The sequence below is a fragment of the Ahaetulla prasina genome, chromosome 3 (genome assembly GCF_028640845.1).
Source record: "Ahaetulla prasina isolate Xishuangbanna chromosome 3, ASM2864084v1, whole genome shotgun sequence".
Lineage (NCBI taxonomy): Eukaryota > Metazoa > Chordata > Lepidosauria > Squamata > Colubridae > Ahaetulla > Ahaetulla prasina.
Genome location: NC_080541.1, coordinates 132,374,749 through 132,394,627, shown reverse-complemented (window position 1 = coordinate 132,394,627; position 19,879 = coordinate 132,374,749). Strand labels below are relative to the sequence as shown.

Genomic DNA, 19,879 nt, shown 5'->3' with positions numbered 1-19,879 from the left:
AAACTCTCCTTGACCCCGCCTACGACCGGATAGGAAACACCGAGAAACGGGAGAGCTGTCTCTTTCAGCACTGCGTCCCGCCTCCCCTTCTGGCCTCTCTTCAACCGCTCACCGTCAGTTCCGGCGTGATTGACGTGAGGAAGAGCCTGTCGCGACGCTCGAAGGGGAAGTTGGCGTTTCAAAGGAAGGAGAAAACGAACAGGCAATAGAGTAGATAGCCCCTGGGTTGTTGAGGGTCCTTGGAAGTGAAGCAGACCTGTCTTCCGGAGGCGGAGCCTCGGGAGTGGCGTGGGGGTGGGTGGCGGCGGCTGTTCTCATTTGGCTGATGGCTTTGTGGGTGCTGCGGAGGCTTTGGGTGCTCAGGTTGGTTAAAGGCGGGAAGGATGTGCGCGAAACGAAAGGCGGCTTTGGCTTGATTCCAGCGGTTTGGCTTGTTGGGATGCTGTAAATTCTCATTTGTTATATTTTGTGAGTGAAGGCAGTTTGTAAGAGACTTATTTAGCTGTATCTATTTTTGTGACATTCACCTTGGGTTACCCTAGAAGGTTTGTTCTTGGTCACTTTCCAACTGTTTATTCGTGTTTATTCGTGAATAAATTTAGGAAATTATGGGTGTTTATTCGTGAATAAATAAAACCTGGGCTGTATGCAAGTAAATATGTTTGGCCATGATTTTCAACTTCTAGAGCACTTTCTGTCCAGCAGAGACAACAAAAAGTCTTAAGACATTCAGTGGAGTTGCTCAACCACTGATAATGCAGCTGTTTGGCCAAGCAGCCCCCACTCTCAAGAACTGGTTAACAATGATGGTTTTGGGGATGATCCCATATTGAAATCCTTCTCACCAAGATGCTTTTGAGGGGGGAAACTTATGTTATCATTCAGAATATCCTGGCTGCGGAGATGTACTCATAATGTTTAGTTTCCTGGGCTTCACATTTTTATGTGTGAGTCCTAAGATAGGGCTGCTGCTCTGGAAGTGTGGCTTTCAGACTGGCTTTGCTGATGGGTCTCTCTGAATTTTATGATCTATAGTGCTTTATTTTACTTGAATTTATGAGTTAACCGTTGTTAGTAGTTTTTTGCGGGGTCTAGCATGTCTCCTTTTTAATCATAAAGTCTGTTTGGTATTCAGCTTTTAGAGTTAGAACTGCCTATGTGTTAAAACGTCTAGGCTATGTGTCTACTGTGTACTTCACTGTAATCTAACTTCATTGATATGTCTTTAGTTCTGTAGAATCCTTGGTTTTTAAGCACAATATAGCTAATCCTCAACTTAAAATCATTCACTTAGTGACGGTTTGAAGTTCCAATGGCAAAAAGGTGACTTAGTTTTTCATACTTGCAACCATTGCATGATCACATGATCAGAATTTGGACGCTTGGCAACTGGAATGCAGTCTCCCAAGATTATGCGATCACTTTCTATGACAAGCAAAGCCAGATTTACTTACCTAATTTAACAACTGAAGTGATTCACTTAACAACTGTGGCAAGGAAAGTTGTAAAATGGGGCAAAACCCACTTAACAACTGTCTTGCTTAGCAACAGAAATTTTGGACTCAATTATGATTATACGTCGAGGACTACCTATATGAAGAATGATGACAATTTTAGAAGCAGTGAAGTTTACTTTTTCCTTTTGTTTAGTGATTAAATTCTGTTTTAATTTTCATGGAGGTGGAAAACAGAACAAAAGATTGGCCGTATATATAAACATCTGCATATACTCTTAATCTGGAAATGTTAATGTACAGAGTTCAGATTTTTTTTTTATTTGGTGCTAATGTTGTGAAGCTGAATAGTTCTGGACAACGATTTACATTAGACTAAAACAAATTTTAAAAACTGGATGTGCTTAATAACCTGCAATATTCTTATTGAATTTTACTAAACTATAACTTCCCATGCAGTATGCTGAACAGGATATTTTATTATCTCTGTAGAAGAAAGACCATATGTTATATCTGAAAAGTAAATCCATTAGAGGATTATTCAACTGGGAAAGTTTCTAGATTACGGTGTTTATCTGAATTTGTATCACATCCAAAAATTGTGTTTCTTTTTACATGATGCGTTATTTAAGTCTTATAGGAATTTTTCAATCAGAATAGACTTTTAGTTTTATAGATAAAATATATTGTAATTTGTTATAATTTATGATCTCTATTACTTTAAGTACAATTCCTGGTATTTATGCTTTTTTCTTTGTAAAGCTTTATGGTGATATGTAGTTTTTTAAGATTATATTATATAATCAACCATTTTATACCTATTGTAATTCCAGTAATGAAATTAAAACCTTTTTCGGTGATACTTCCAAATCTATCTATATGCCTCACGCTATCACTTTTTATCTCTCTTTTCTTTTCTTTCTTTTACTTTTATTTCTTTAAAATGTTTAGTAAATGTATATTTTGAAAAGGCTACAATATAGTAATTCTTAATTTGGCATTACTCCTGTTAATCTAAGACTTTAATCAAAATTAGTTTTTGTACTTGTCCAAAAATATTATGCCACTTAGCTGGTTACTTTTATGAAATTTACAATGTAACTGGTTGTAAGGCTGTTCTTTAAATACAGGATTGTATTATAAACAGTCTGAAATATTCATTGCAATGCCTTTTTTTCTGTTTAGAATGGGGAACAATGCATCTGCTGCTACAGCGATATCTAATACTGCTATAGCAAACCAAATAAAAGTGAGTAAATGTGGTTGGTCTAAATGCTGCTTCTTGTGGGGCAGGGACTTTATTTTTTCTAAAGTATTAAATGTAATTATGAGTCATGTTTTGGAAGTCAAATGCATATTGTTATAGTTAAGAAGTCACCCCAAACTTGTTCCAGCTGTTGGTTTTTCAGTTTTTCATTCTTTCCTGTTTCAAAACAGTGGGAAATTGTACTGTCAGATTTTTTACAGTCATAATTAACCCCACCCCAAGGCAGCATAGAGAATTTGGGAGCCACATATGGTTCTAAAACAGCCGTCCATTCTGCACCAATACCTTTTAACAGTACTGGAAGTGTGTCCTAGTAAAGTAATTCAATCTTGTATCAATAAGCCTTTGACTCAAACTTCTGGAAAGTAGCAGAAATACAATAGATTCTAACAATTTTAGAGTTAACAATTGGGAAAGTTAGCAATCCTATTCAAATTAAATAATGAAACTTTGAATGAGCAAGCCGGATTTAGAGGGGGGAGAAGCATCACTGATCAGTACTTAGTTCTTCATCACCTGATTGAAAAATGCATCTCAAATAGACCCGTATCAAATATATATCTATATATTTAATAGATCTCAAGGCAGCTTTTGATACAATTACCAGGACTAAGCTATGGGAAAAGCTGGAAGCTGCCTCAATTGACCACAGGCTTCTTCAATATTACATGCCCTACATACTAAAACTTCCCCCAAGGTGAGATATAATATGCAAGGGTCTCTCTCAAAGTCAGTTAAAACTCAAAAGGGGGTTAAATGGGTGCATTTTGCTCCCCCTGCTTTTCAACATTTACATAAATGACATGGTAAAATGGCTAAACAAACAAAATCATCACCCCCCAAAAAATAGGTGACCGAAGCATCGCCCTCCTGCTCTATGCAGATGACGCTGTGATCCTCTCCAGGACACCAATAAGCCTTAAAAGAGCCTTGTGAGTCATTCTCCAGTACAGTACTTATAATAAACTGGACATAAATTATGAGAAAACAAAGATCATGGCCTTTGCAAAAAGGCCAAAACTTTATTCATGGAATCTAAATGGCCACAAAATAGAGCAAATACCTGGAGGTGGTCATTCAGGCCAATGGTTCAAGAAAAGCCCATGGAGAATATGCAGCTGCCTTGGGCCAAAGATCGGCAAGCACCATTCTTAGTTTTTTCCACACAAAGGGAGGATACTATGTCCCTGCTGCTATTAAGCTTTTTGTGGCCAAGTCACTAGCTCAACTCCTTTATGGGACCTTGCTCGGACCGTCAGCTTCATGTTTTACATCGTTAGAAATAGTTCAATCCAAATTCATCAGATCAATTCTCCAGATGCCACTTTGTGTCTCAAATGCATTTCTGCACCTGGAGACAGGATTGATAAAAGTTGAAGCAAGAATCTGTATAGTGTCCTTAAATCTCTGGCTAAAGCTTAACTTCTTTCTGCAAGGTCTTGCTCCGTTAATCCTCCGAGCAAATTCAGTTCATCATGGATCAAGGCTGTCGAGTCCAACCTTGCCAAATTAGGTTTCTCCCCAGCTTTAATACTCAAGATGGACTATGATCTAAGAAGACAAACCTTGAGACAAAGGGTGGAGGACATCGAGAGGCAGGCGGATTTAGGGAAAGCTCCACTGTTTCTGGCTCCAGATGCCACTAGATGTGCTGTAGCTCCTGCCAGGTATCTTAGTCAGTTGGAATCAGCAAACCACCAAAAAACATTTGCACTTGCACGGTGCCATGCCTTTCCATCGGCTGTTCTTTATGGCAAGTATAAAAGAATACCATTCACGGAAAGACTCTGTAGCTCAGGAGAGGTGAAGACTGTGGGTCACATGCTCCTTAGATGTTCCTTTTATACGAAGATTAGGAAAAAACATATTCTGCCAATAACTGCAAGGTATCCTGGCCGCTCCGACACTACCTATCTTCAGTGGCTGCTTAAGGATGAACAGTCCGTAACTACAGCACAAGTGGCCAGATTCTGTGCAGCAGCATTAGGGATTCTTCGCAAATACGTGTCTTCTTCACCATAGCGATGTATATAACAATTTTGGCTAACCCTTGCAGTGCTTAGTCATTTCCCTTTTAGCGTTGAATCCACAATGGGCCACACAGTTAGGGATTGCAGCTATCGTGTAATCAGACCATGTATAATGGTTGTCATTTATTATTTCATGCTAGAATTCTTAAGTGAATATATACTGAGTGATTTTATTTGTTTCTGATCTAAGACTATAATAATAAATTGACTGATTTGTTATGAATGAAAAGTGGAAAGCCATGTTGGCAATACAATAGTACTTTGCCCATGCCCTCCCTTTTAAATTAAAACATGCTAGCTGATTCATTTGTTAGTATAGGCTGAACTGGAACATTTTAATTATTTGAGAGTTTTTTGTGTGTGTAATATTGAAGGCTATAGTTACGTCTTTTTCTTTAACACACAAGTATGTTTCCTTGAGAAGTTGCTTTTTCTCCATTATACAAACATTATATTTAGAGCCAAACATGTTTGTTGAATAAGTTACAATTGTCTGGATTCACATAAATCCCTAAACACTGAGTTTGATTCCGATTTCGAATTGACTTTGAATCTAGCCACTAATTCTTCCAACTTCCCTTATGCATACTTCTCATCATTGCATGTTTTTATTTCAACCCATAGGATGCTATATCAGATAATTGTGTTGTGATCTTCTCAAAAAGCACTTGTTCCTATTGCAAAATGGCAAAGAAACTATTTCAAGAAATGAATGTGAATTATAAAGCCATAGAACTTGATAGATATGAAAATGGAAGTCAGTTTCAGGATATCCTGCATCAAATGACAGGCAGCCGGACAGTGAGTACTATTTTTTTTTTCCAGATTTTGGAACAACTACCACTTTTAGTTTGGGTGAGAGGACAAAGACTGCATAAAGCATCCTGTGGTTTTCTAAAATTTCTAATTCTGGACAAACTCTACTCCATTTATAAGAGAAATCAGCAAATGCAACTGAAGTAGTTCAGAGTTAGCCCAGAATTTTAGTAAATTTTACCTTACCATGTCATTCAAAGTGGTTCATAATGTAATAGCTACTACTCTAATATAGATTATATATATATATATATATATATGCATGCAATCCATACATTTATGCAACCTTGCAATAGCTGTTGCCTTGAAAAAATTGCTAGGATGTGATAATAAAAGAATATAACTTCATGTTCTACTTCTAGCATTCAAGATATTGTATATGACTGGGCACGCTGAGAAATAAATATATTTACTGAAGAGTGATTTTGTCTGATAGAGCAAAATTTGTTTTGGTCCTGTTTTTACCAGATATTAAAATCAGTGTTATGTATTTAGGGGTTGTTTTTATTTAAACAGGATTTCATTATGAATCTGGTATACGAGTGCAGCCTTTTGATGTTTTAGCAGTGTTGTTTTTTTTCTTTACATAAGACTACAATCTCTAGCCTTGTAAAAACTAGTGAAGTGTTGTTATTGTCATTATTTTCAGAATGAATATTTATTTTTTGCTTTTATATGTCCTTGTTCAGTTTATTTGTTTGGATTATAGCTCTCGGTCTGAATTTGAATCAACTTTGTGAATTTAATCTTTCAATTTTAGATCATTGTTGAATACTATCTTTAAATAAAAATTAAAATGCTAAATTAAAAAAAGAAGTTACCGCTATTTGGTATTTTGCTTGAATTCCAAAGGGAATCTGGATTTTAAAAAAAGTTCATTGCTAGAGTTAGATTAGATTGTATAAGATACTGCCCTTGAATGTTGAAGGAAAGCCTTACTTCTATCACTATCTTCTTGCATGTCTCAAGGGTTTTTAGAGTCTGATTCCTTCAATTTTTGTAACAGAGTATTCCCCTTGATTCCTTAATAACATAAGCAGTATGCTATAGTGTATTTCATCCATGTTGAGCAATATGCTTAACATTCATTTCTTTATATTCAACAGGTTCCCAGAATATTTATCAATGGAAACTTTGTCGGAGGTGCTACAGATACTCAACAACTTCACAGGGAGGGTAAACTCCTTCCATTAGTACACCAATGCCAGATCCAAAGAGAGAGAAACTCAGTACATTCATATGGTTTTCCTTAATTTTTTTAAATAAAACGTGACTATCTTTTATTTATACACCCAGATTTCACTTTACCAACCTACCTGTACAAAAATGCTTCAACAACTTTGAATTGTCCCAAAATATATTGGCTAGTTAATATGCAGGTTGAAACCAACCAGGGGTTTCTGGTAGAAAACTTAAGCCACACAAATAAACCTTGTCACATTAAGTCAGTTCTGGAAACTAAGTCTAAGAGCTATGCCACCTGCACCCAAACTTATAGCAATACTCCCAGGATGTTTTTGGCATATCTATGAGCACCTGCACAATAATCAGTTGCCGTCCATGACAATTTGCTCATTGTTTGCTGTTTCTGCAACTCTGTACTAAACTTTGTATAGCTATATTATCTGTGTATGCTGCCTTTCTCTCAAGAAATTGGCCATTGGCAAGTTGGTATATCGAACAGAAAAAAATGAAGAGAGACTTGGACAACACAAAATCAGCAGATGGAGATGCTGGAAATAAGACACTGGGAGCAGATAAAGCAGTCATTGGCAAGGGAGAAGCTGAACTCAGCTTAATTCTTCCCTTGTCTTCAACATATCTCCTCCTTATCGTTTGCTTCCTTTCACCTTGGAGCTTGAACTTCTGGTTATGCAGTCAAATACAAAGAAGGCCTCTGCCTCTTTTTAAAGTTATATAGAAAGAGAATGCCAGCACATTGGCAAAAATGTAACTCTGGAGAAAGCAGAGAATATAGATAGAAGAAGCCATTTTGAATGAGATATATAGGCTAGTTTTATGTATGCTGAAGTTCTACTTGTACCTTTACTTCATTTGAACCTACAGGTATGCAACTGTAGTTTTCACTGTCAACTTTGCTAGTCTTTGTGCTTAGCAAGTACGGTTCTATAAAATCCATATTCATTCTCAGTAAAGGCACCATCACTGTCCTTTTCCCAATGTACATATGTCCAAGCTAATCTATCCTTTAACAACACATAACATGAAGGACTTTTGGAATTAGGTATCTAATTCTTTTTAGATAAAAAGGACCTCATCAGCTATATGTAGCAGATGCTAATAAATGATTTACAGATGGATGAATAATTTCAAAAATGTTCTTGTCCTAAGGGACCAGCATTTTTTGTGAGATAAAAATTTATATGTCTAGATTGCTAGAGGACACATTTCATTATCAAAGCTGCTTGAAAATGCGACCTCTTTGTGGCTTGCAATTGGACTGATGTTTATGAAATAGTACTTTATGAGTATATGACAAAAAAAGATTATTGTGACTTAATGAATGTTCTTTCTCTTTGTGTAATATATTTGCATTAAACAGTACCAAATATTTATCATGTGTTATGATTAACTGCATTATAAGCTGCATGCTCATGTTACAAAGAACCAGAATGTGGTTTTTTGATTTTCACTTTTCAGTCAAATATTGTATCCTAAAACAGATTTACAAATTAAAAAACAGCAATGATGGCTATAAGAGATAGTATTGTAATGGCCAAATTAACTGTTTTAATTAAAGAGAATACATCTAACTTTGTTTTTATCTGGAAACCATGTCTGGATTTTGTGTTGAGATTAAAAAAATATTGGGATATACTGATTAGACACGGTTTTTTAAATGGAAATATTTTGTATATATTGAGTATGTAAAGTAAAAAGTTGAAGCTGTAATGTTATGTTCATTCTACTTCACAATGTAAGAGTGATCAGACATAGAAAGTTCAGAGACCAACCTACCTATCCATCCATTCATATATATCCCCAAAGCAATTAAATGCTTAAGAACTTAGAAGCAAATGCTAAGAACAAAAGCATCCATGTGAAATTGTAGCACACATCCAGCATTCATAGAACCTCAGTTCCAGATCATCTTTTTAACCACATATTGCACTAGTAAATAATAATTGTGGCATCATTAAAGGCAATTTAAATGATGAAGTACATAGAATTTATTTTGCAATTGTTCTACAAAGCATAAAACATTTAGGAACATTTCATTTACACTTGTATCTGAAAACAATCATTTACTCAAAACGATGGTAACCAATAACCCCCCTCTCCTCTATTGATGTTTATTAATAAAGAGTTTTCTTAGTTAAAAACTTGTTACTCTTTAAACAAAAATCCAAGGCTGTTTATTTTAAGTGGAATCAAATACTCAATGTTTATTATAACATTTTGGCAGTAAAGGCGTTGTTTTGCTTTTTTAAAAACTATGTAATTATGAGCCTCTGAAGAACAGATTCTAATGAGAAGAACAAAGATTGAATCCTTTTTCTTCTAATAATGTTTTCCATATGGTCACTTCTCATTAAAATTCTGATACCCAAGGGTAAAAACATCAGAAGTGAAAGAGTAGAAAGAATATTGTGATCTGGACCAAAATACCGTAGTTCAAACAATCCTTTGTCAAATTATTCTCAGGGCTGTACTGTATCTAGGTCACATTTGCTCCCACAAATTACCTGCTTTTGCCCTTTGGAGTGATAAACAACATCTTACAACTGGTTATACAAGCCAACCATTGAACTTTATTTCCACTGTACAAGTTCAAAGAAGGAAGTTAATTAGCTGACTGACATTCTTTTTATTTTAAAAGGTATAGCATATCTTTAATATGCTATACCTATATAAAAGATTCATAGATAACTGCGTATCTGCATTGTTTCTTACTATCAGAATTAAGTTTTGCAAAATTCTTTGTAACCTTGTTAAATAATTTTTATCAAACAAGTCAAAATATCCATATTAAATTTAAAATTGTACGTTTCACAATATTTCTGCTTCAACATTTCTTCAAAAACCCACTGAAAGTAAAGATGTACATTTTTTTTCAAAATGTTAACAATGTAATGTATAGATTGCCACTTAAAAATAATACATGTTGTATATAATGTAATGTATAGATTGCTACTTAAAAATAATACATATTGTATATAGCATAAACAATAGACGGTATCCTGATAAATCTACAATAATGTGTAAAATTAATGTTTTCAAAATGTTACATTTTTAAAATTCTTGTCGCACAAAAAATTATTTCAGTAACTATGAGTCTTTTCCTTGTTTACCCTCAAGTCTCAAAAGGGATCAATTTTATGCAAAAAGTAAAGTTATTCTGGGAAAAATTTACACATCTTCAGATACAATGACTTTCATTTCTTATGATCATGTTTAAGGCTTTCTAAAGGCAATGATGACACTTGGTCAAAGTGAAATTCTTTCCCCACCACAACCAAAAATTAAATCTCATCCTATTACAAAAAGTCTACCCATTGATCTTTTAACAGCACAATGTGAGTATCTGGATATAAATATTAGGCAACATTTCAATTGAATGACATATTGTACAAATATGTACAGATGGCCAGTTAAACCCAAGTGTTGCATATTCCATACTAATGTATATACAGTAATTTTTCACTAAAACATTGAGTATTATTATGCTGTTGAGTTATTCAACTTAAAGTACAAATGTAAGATCAGTTTATTTCCTAAATTAGCATCTTTTAACTAATCTGCCACTCCAGCAAATATAGAATTCATATATTCTTCCTTGGCATTATCTGTTTACAAAAACAATTAAGTTATTGGTCTTCTGTCTGAAACAGTTGTTTACAATGGTGGTAAATGTTGCGTTTATATTCAAGCATAACTTCATGCAATTTATATAATATAGCTAGATCATACATTTTTAGTGTAATGGAAACAAGCACTTGACATGGGTTATTTATCAAGTATTCTTGATTACCTATTCAACATACATCACACAAAGGCCTACCAAACAGGGTGCTCAATTTCCCATAATTATTACATATTTTGTAAAGATTACTGTGAGAAATATTTTATATTGTATTAAACAAAACAAGATATAGGAAGTCGACTTATGACCCAAAATTTCCACTGCTAAGCAAGTTGTTAAGTGAATTTTTTCCCATTTCATTATATTTCTTGCCATAGTTAAGTCAATCACTGCAGTTTTTAAGTTTGTAACACAGTTATTAAGTGAATCTGGCTTTCCCATTGACTTTATCAGAAATTCGCAAAAGGTGATCACATGATACTGGGACACCGCAACCGTCATAAATGCATCCAATTACCAAGTATCCAGATTTTGATTATGCGATCATGGGGATGCTGCAACGGTTGTAAGCATGAACAACCGTCATAAGTCACTTTTTTCTGTGCTACTGGAACTTCAAATGGTCATTAAAATGAGTGGTTATAAGTGAAGGACTACTACTACCAGTTTTGTAATGTTAGCGAGTTTTTGGCATATATAATAAAAGGTTTTGAAATATTAATAGAATTCCTATATGCCTGTAAAAGATCACCGGATCAGGGTATTATTATAGACCTATTATGAAAATGACACTGATTCACTGATTGTGAATACAGAATTCAAAACCAGGCCAATAATCACACATTTTGCATCCAAAATAGTTAGAAATAATACTCATGGTAAGCACTAAACAGAATTCATCTTTCGTAATTAATTCAAATTAAATTGAATTGTGATTTAGAGAATGTACCAGAATATACAGCACATAACCTCAACACCCTTTGACAATATAAATCATGTTTCATTTGCATTAAGCTAAAGGTACAATCTATAATTTAACTAAATGGCACTAAAGACTAATTCAAAACCAGAACAGCAGCTACTGAAAAAAAAAATAAGTTATTTACAAGAGGCACTCCTGAAAGAGACAGCAGCGATCACTAAAACAAACAAGGTGGAGTGGAATTAAGCTGATGTGGGCAGGAAGTACATTTGAATGTCACATATGAGTTAGGGTCACTACCAGGGCATGAGGTGACTTTCAGATTAAGTTAAAAAAATTTACGGTAAGTAAAATTAAGTAAACCCAGAGTAATGTTAAAATGTTAGTGAAAGAATAGGAGAGCAGTGAAGACAGTTGGATGACTTTGGACCCAACATTCTTTCACGTAGAGAGATGGGAAGTTGAAAAAATATCTATCTACCATGAGAAACATAAAAATGGTTGGAAATAAACAGTTCTCTGTATATTAATATTCTAACAAGCTTGTAGGTTCTTTCTGAGGATACACAATTCTCAAGTGAAACTTTGGAATGGTGCAAGCAAACAAGACAATTATGGACCAATATTGAATAGGATCTTACTTGGATTAGTACACAGGATACACAGTATTGGGGGGAGGGGAGGAATCTAATTAGTATAATTTATTATACACTGATAGCTTAACACAGTATTTAATATCTACTCATTTCCAATTTAAGAATGATCCAATTTATCTGTTTTACAATAATTTCCTGGTAAATCTTTTTGACTTTTAAAGTTATATTAACTTTATATCCTACAATTTGATCAGCAAATAGGCACTTAACTGGTCTTATTTTTTCTAATGCTCTATTTAAAGTCCACCTAGGTCCTTGTATTTTTGCAAAATTATCCATATTTCCTTTAATGAAACAGCCTTGAGTCTTTTTTAATTAATTTGGTCTTACAAAAATTAAAATCTTAAGTGATAGCTAGATACTATAATTCTATAATCTATCAATTTAGAAGGAATGGTCTCTGCCATTGAAGGAATAACACATAGAAATTGATTCCTTTCCTTAAATTAAATGAAAAAGTATTTCATTGTAATTAAAACCTATAATCACACCCATTTTTAACACAGAATGGATTCAGTTTTGAAGCATGCAAATATTTTTAAAGTCCCACTTCAGCTTGCACTCTTTTTCATAGCACCTCATTACTAAGCAAGAAGGCTTTTCTGTCCTTCCAATACACAGAGAATTTATTTCATATTACTAACTTCTATTGCCAAGAGTGATTTAAATAAAGTGGATTATTTATCCATGGATACATGCAAGTTAACCCTTCTCTCTCTCCCCACCCCAACTCCTTGGCTTCTTCTCTCTTTCAGTAAACATGTTCTGTTCAAACCTAACAAACTCCACTTTCCTCTTTAGCTCCTACTGCCACCATTTAACGGTCTCCTAATCTGCACTAAAACAGAAATAATATTATGGGAAGTAGTATTATGGATAAAAGATAAAATGAAGTCACCTATCTATTATTGATATATCTATAGATTTAATTCAATCCAGAGCACAGAAAGGAACGAAAAAAGTTAGGATAAGGGAATAAAATTGACTCCTCATTTACTATAGTTGCTATTCTATTACTATTACTTATTCCACTAGTTCCGCAATATGGTTTGGAAAAAAAAACAATTTCATTTTAATAGTAAAACCAGCATATCGGTACAAAAAGCTAATGCCTACATTTTACTACCTTTATAACAATTTACTATTACAACATTTGCTTGTTGAAAAAGTAATTTAAAGTAGATTGAATAAATTCAGAGTGAATGTATTTTAGCAGGCAAGTCAGTATAACTGTATTATTCAGTGGCATATAATCAACTTTTTTTAAAAAACAAAAGAAATGTATAAAGGATTAAGATTTATTTAAACATTGGAACCAAAATATGTTAGTTCTAGTTATATATATATTCATTCATTCATGAGGAAAATGAATCAGGATGAAAAACCTTTGGATCTTAGGCAAAAATTTGAAGAAAAGCTTTGATTTCTGTATTTCCTAAAAAAAAAAAAAGCTCTCCAATTCTCCTTGATCAGGAGGCCAACAGCTTTTGTAATGGAAGAAGTCATAAAAGTCATTTAAAATATGGAAGGAAATATGTTGTACATTGAACATTGCAGATCAAAATACTTCTGCAGGACATATCTTTATATTGGTCCTGGAGCTTTAAACTAAATTCATGCAGCCTGTTATAGCTTTCCCACAAATCTATGTAAATTATACATTTTGACTTTTTAAATTTCATTATTCTAGTATTGGCATTTCTCCATAAAGGAACTATAAACAGAACTACTATTTATAAAGAGGTTAGCAATAGCACGTAGACTTATATACCGCTTCATAGTGCTTTTACAGCCCTCTACAAGCGGTTTACAGAGTCAGCATATTGGCCCCAGCAATCTGGGTCCTCGTTTTACTGACCTCAGAAGGATGGAAGGCTGAGTCAACCTTGAGCCAGTGAGACTTGAAATGCCGAACTGCAGGTAGTCAGCAGAATTAGCCTGCAGTATTGCATCCTAACCACTGTGCCACCACGGATAAAAGCATAACATAACTATAGCTGTAATCCTTCTAAATGAATCAATGGCAAAAGACCTATAAGATGATTTAGGTCAGTTTCCACTTATACAATTAACTTATTCAATAAATCACAACTATAATTAGATTTTTGCAAATGTTTTAAAAGCTACACATTTATAATTACAATTCATATTTATGTGTAGTAACTCTTTCCAAGCTCAGCAATAGTTTTATACTTGTCAGAAGCTGTCTGTAGTATCTATACATCAGTTGGGTGTATTACACTATGTTCAACATCTCTCTCAAAAATGAGTCATAATAATAATACGAACCATGATTTTTATTTTTTTACAGTTAAATAGGAAATGCAGTAAGAATCCTGTCCAAAAATAGACAAAACTAGTTTAGAGTACATATTATTACCTAAGGTAAAACACCTTGTGTGGCACTGTAGAAATCCTTTTAGATATTTAAATATTCTTTAATAAAGATAATTTACACAAAGGTCAATACAGCTACAAGTTCTTTAAAATCCATGATTTTAATAGAGCAGCTTTAATTGATCAACTGCTATTTCTGTAAAGGACTGAAGAATAACTACAGATCAGCATTCCCAAAGCAACCTCCTCCTCTCTAACTATACCAAGAATTGATCATTAGTCTGACAGTATTATTCTAGGGCTTTTAAAAAATTGTAGCTACCTAAAGCAGGCATGCTGCTTTTACCAAATTACATCCAAATGCTGCATGAAAGGACTTGTATAAAATAAATCTTCCTGCTATCCACTCCAGTATTTGCTCCAAAATGCCCCAGTTCTCCAGGGCAAATTTGCTGAAGTAGTTAGGGGAAGTTCAATCAACAAGTCTTCCAAACAACCTAATATTATAATCCTATAAACCACTTTTTATTTAGTATCAGATTCGATAACCTGCAATGCAAAATTTAGCCCAGTATACATATTATTTCGGCACTTTTCACTGAGCATCAGGAGCTTTCCATAACTTCATCTGATGTGCTGTGTTTCTATCACCTCCCATCCAAGTTGCGGAAAACTGAATCAAAGCAATCTTAAAAATGGTATACATTATGTCTGGAATTATGAAAAAATGTGAATAGCTATCATAAGTACACAGTGAAAATCTTTAGGTAAGGAGGAGATAATTGTCACAATCTTGATTACCAATTGTTTACAAGGTTATCAACTTGAATTCATGAAGAGGATTTGGTTACAGAATGTATGATACTACAAATGTACATACGTGTACATTACCCAAAGGTGGAGAAATAGTTCTTTCCAGATGTTATTAAATTATAAATCTGACTAACAATGAGGGAGGCCAGGAAGTGCACTTTAACAGAATAGAGAGGGGAAAGGTTACCCATTCAACACTAACGTTTTTCTCAATTTTCTAAGTCAATGGATGGTGTTTTTTCAAAGACAAATGATATGTTCATAGGTCACAATACTCTATTAAGCCTGGCTTTGTGACAAATTTGTCTGCAAGCACCATATGCTCAATGAAAATGCAAATGTAGCTATTAAGTCTTTTGTGACTTGGCTAGTCGAATTTGGTTAGTTTTCGTCTTCATCAGTTTGCCAATCCTGCATTACAGTAAACACTGCCATAATTTTTTTCCTGATTTTTCCTGCTACTGCATGTCATAGAATTGCAGCAAAGGAGAACTACCCAAACCAAGAAGAGTAATTTTGTACCAAGCTGGATATTGATGCATTGAGTTAAGAAGCCTTAAATATAGGAAACTGTTTCCACACTAATGCTCATATGACACAGAAAGGTTTCCTGATTTATAGGGGGTTCGGTTTAGGGGACTGTAACATGGGAAGAAAAGGAACAGCAATATCAGTTGTGAAACAGTCTTCTATATAATCTGCTTCTTTCTTGCTCAGCCCATCAATTTACTAACTTATAACTCTTCTGTTCAATTAAAAGAGACTGTATTGTTTACATGAACTTATTTTCTAGGACAAAGATGGAGAATTTGGAGTTCAGCAACATCTGGAATGGCACAACTCCCAACAGGCCCAACCGGAATGCCAAGTTCAGATCAGCAACAGGTTATCTCCTTACCACCTCCTTAATCTTGATTTGCCTACCAGCAGTGATGGTCCTTGCATTAGGACACAAAGGAGTCAACAAAGGGTGAATGTCATTAAATTACATGCTTTAGGAACATATAATCCCTATGCAAACCAACCTGATGGTAAGGCAGGAATAATAGTATTTTAGGCCCTGCTTGCAAGGCCCATTCAGCACAGAATTTGAGCAAGAAAGCTCTTTTTGACCAATTGTTCATGTGCAGAGTCTATATAAATTAAAACGGCATATAATCAGCTGTCTTGCTCTCACAGCAACTCTACATTTAAGTAGATATGCTGATACAAAAAGACTACTTTGCAAATGTTAACATGTACAGAAAGACAGATCAGCTATCATGTTTTGCCTTTTTCTCTCTTACTTCAAGAGATATGATAAATCACATTTTCTATAAAGAACATCAGAAAACATTTTTTATTTTCTGATATTCTGATTCTATAAAAAAAAACTACTTGCTTGATAAACCTTCTACTATTCATTGTCAGGAAATAAAACACAGTCCAGTGAGATCAGTGTTTCTCAAACTTGGCAATATGCTGGTTGGGGAATTCTAATTGAAGTCTACACATCTTAAAGTTGTCAAATTTGAGAAACATTGAATTAGACCATAACGTGCACAAAATTGATGTTTTTTGCAAGACCTTTTTTAAAAACAAGAATTTAGAAGGCTAAAGTACAATCATCAAATCAATATCCCTGGGAATAATTTGTTGTTTCCAAATTTCCCAGCATTGCTTAATACAAAATCTTTGCTAAAAACAAGGAGAGCATCAAGTTGCCAGTGGTAAATGTTCCATAAAGTAATAAGAAGTAATGAGCAATAATAGAAGTAATATAATCTCTAGTGCATATGTGGCTCATTTTTCCCAGATAATAGAATAAATTATTCCAATCAAACAGTTGTTAACCTGAAATAGTGTAAAAAGATGAAGCCCTGTCTCATCCTTTGATTCCCTATGATTAACACAATATATTCATTCTAGGAAAATAAAATCTTCAGTAATGGAACACATTGCCGTAGTTAAACTAACATAAAAAAATTAAAAGCATTCACTGTATTCCATGTTTAGTTCTAAAAACCAATAGGAAACCTAGAATTATGCACAACAGATGTAAACAGCATGTTCAGAAAGTAAGAGTTTGCCACTGGCTGTTTTTACATCTTTTTTAAAATGTTAATACTCCCAACAGGAGTATGAAACTTAGTCTTGAATTAATGGTGTCTTGTTAATGCAATTGATAGCTCCCCCAGTCAATTCTTCAGGAAGTTAATAGCTTTAGAAAAAGTGAGTGCTCACAGGTTTAGATCAAATCCAAAATGAAGTTTTGAATGACAACAGGTGTTCCTGTATCAAAACCACAAATATCCAGCATTCCTCTGTCATCTGGGTCTGCAACAGTAAAGCCACTGGATGTCATTCCACAAACGATTAACTTGGATGGAATACCCATTCTCTATAAACAGATAAAGAGAGAGAATTTTTTTTTCAAATTATACTTGCAAAACAACAAATTATTTATAAAAGCCAAGTCTTATAGACTTTATTACTAAAGTGCACAATCCATATTCTTGTTATCTTCCTGGGAAGTCTTACTTTTACTCAGTATTTTGCCAAGATTGTTTAAGCCACTATTACAACTACAACTAGGGAGACCTGAATGAGGCAAATGGGGGAAATATATTGGAATTTTCTTAAAAATATACTTTCTGTCTTATCTGTGGTAGTCCTTTTCTTAGTACGGCTCATTGTTGCTGCTTTGTCCTTAAATAGCTTTTTTTTGCATCTGATAATAAGCACTATTCCACTTGTGGATCACTTATGTGAGCCCAGTATACTTCTAGTTAAGATCCCTGTAGTGCAGATAGCTATATAACACTAATATAAACAGGACTAAACTAGCATGCTCTGAATGCAACATTAAAGAAATAACTTTATATATTTATATTTCATTCTACTTTAGGATTATAATTATATTGTTTGCCCAAAACCATTCCAGAAAATAGTTCTCTGTTACAACATCGATCATCAGAAAGCTGGCAGCTACCTTAAGAAGGCAAAACTTTATAAAGAAACGTTTTGTCTTATTTTGCATTATTTAAAGAATAGTTACCTCTCTATACTGTCTCAACGCTGTGGCAGGGTGAACATCTCCAGCAACGGTCTCACTATCCATGAAGATAATAAAAACATCAACCTCTACACCTGTCTTTTGGGCCCAGAGCAATGGAGAAGAACAATTGGTGGCGCCCCTTGGAATCTATAAGCAAAAAAATTATAAAGATCCAAACAAGCCAGTAAAACTTATATAGCTTTTTAACTTAGCAATGTTTCTGCCTGAGAACTAGCAAAGGGAATGTGAATTGAAGTTTACATTTAAGATTGCAAACTGTGTTGTTATATATATGTTACCAGCAATGTGTGAAAAACTGGCATTTTATAGATTGCTTGGGAAATTTATAGAAAGTTTGATGTCTTTAGGCAAAATATGAAATGCCTGTTATTTTCCCTAGGCATTGGATATAATATCTCGGCATTATGCAAAATGACAAGCATTATTTAGGCAAAGTATGCAAAGAAAGTCATGAAAAGGGTTAGTGTTAGGCTTAACCCTTATCTTTTATTGAAAGGATTTTATAAAAATGAAAGAAGAAAAATAAAATAAAAAATAAAGTACAGGATTTTCTTACTGAAAAACTAACAACCCCCCCCTCCCAAAAAAAAAAGACCAGTGTTGACCTACTTATTGCAACAAGAAAAGCTAGAATGGCATTTAAGCGGGAATATTTTATATTTTGCTGGTTTGCCTTTTGGCATTGCATAGAATGCCTAGAAAATGTGTAAAATATTAGGTGCTTCATACTTTGATGTCTCATTTTTGTCATTCTATAATATGCCTAATTTCACACATTGATGGTAGCATATATATTATACCAGACAATCTGTGACCTATTGGGTCATCATTTCAGAGATATTTCTTTACCTAGATAAACAGAATGACCATGGATGGGCAAAAATTCTATGGGAGTAGGAACAATTTCTCTCTTTCTGTTGACTTCCCATTTTGTTGTTGGAAGCTGGCAGTGAACATTGGGAATCTACCTATCTACCTTATTCCTTCCTCCCTCATGTCTCTCCCTTTTCCTTCCTTTCTCCCTTCCTGATAAGGTTAATAAGTCACTACTGTTGAATAGAGAAGGGAGTAAGAGAGTGGCCAGAAGCTGTCAAGAAATGTTGAAAGTGATGATCAAATAGTATCAACAGCATGGTGGCAGCAGCACTGAAGCAGCTACAACTTCCCCAAATTTCATTCCCTCAGAGTAAGAGGTCACAGCATTTGGTAACTTAACCCATTTGAGGTACCTTGGTTGAAAAAGTTTTGCCCTATGTAGCATCACTTCACTCAACTAAACCAGGGGTGAAATCTAAAAATTTTCCCTACCGGTTATGTGGACGTGGCTTAATTGGTGGGCATGGCTTGGTGGTCAGATGACTGGGTGGGCGTGGCCAATAACAATAAATAATAAAAATAATAAACAAAGAGTACAAAACAATAAGAGGTACCAAAAACCAACTTTCACACTTTACACACACACACAACACAACACAACTGACTCACACACAATGTAAAAGCAGCTGCGCTTCACCCAAAATGGCCCCTGCAACAAGCAGCAACCTCACACTTTCACACTTTACACACACACAACTGACTCACACACACACAAAATGCCACATACAGCTTTGTGAAATTTTGTGTGTTTGTGTAGTTAGAGTGAAACTACAGAAACACACCGAATCTCAGAAAGCTGCACAAATATTTTATTTTATTATTTTT

General features: G+C 34.4%; 2 protein-coding genes across 7 annotated transcripts in view; one reads left to right on the top strand and one right to left on the bottom strand.

Annotated features, from left to right (window-relative positions):
- The first annotated feature begins 113 nt into the window (after positions 1-113).
- Positions 114-8,623, top strand: GLRX2 (glutaredoxin 2). Of its 3 annotated transcripts, none has more exons than XM_058178106.1 (4): positions 114-134; positions 2,640-2,703; positions 5,376-5,552; positions 6,674-8,623. In XM_058178106.1, the coding sequence occupies exons 2-4, from the start codon at positions 2,641-2,643 to the stop codon at positions 6,818-6,820; spliced, it is 387 nt and encodes a 128-aa protein (XP_058034089.1). In that variant the 5' UTR covers positions 114-134; position 2,640; the 3' UTR covers positions 6,821-8,623. The 3 variants fall into 3 exon arrangements, with proteins under 3 accessions (XP_058034089.1, XP_058034087.1, XP_058034088.1); XM_058178104.1 differs by lacking the exon at positions 114-134 and adding an exon at positions 275-363; XM_058178105.1 differs by lacking the exon at positions 114-134 and adding an exon at positions 362-468.
- Positions 8,624-14,993: 6,370 nt separating this feature from the next.
- The window catches only part of RO60 (Ro60, Y RNA binding protein), a 29,780-nt gene continuing 24,894 nt past the window's right edge, over positions 14,994-19,879 (bottom strand). For all 4 annotated transcript variants that reach the window (XM_058178091.1, XM_058178093.1, XM_058178094.1 and 1 more), the window contains 2 exons: positions 18,158-18,304; positions 14,994-17,500 (listed from right to left, as the gene is read on the bottom strand). In XM_058178091.1, coding sequence (XP_058034074.1) covers positions 17,348-17,500; positions 18,158-18,304 — 300 coding nt within the window. In that variant the 3' untranslated portion in view covers positions 14,994-17,347. The remainder of the gene's footprint in view (positions 17,501-18,157; positions 18,305-19,879) is intronic.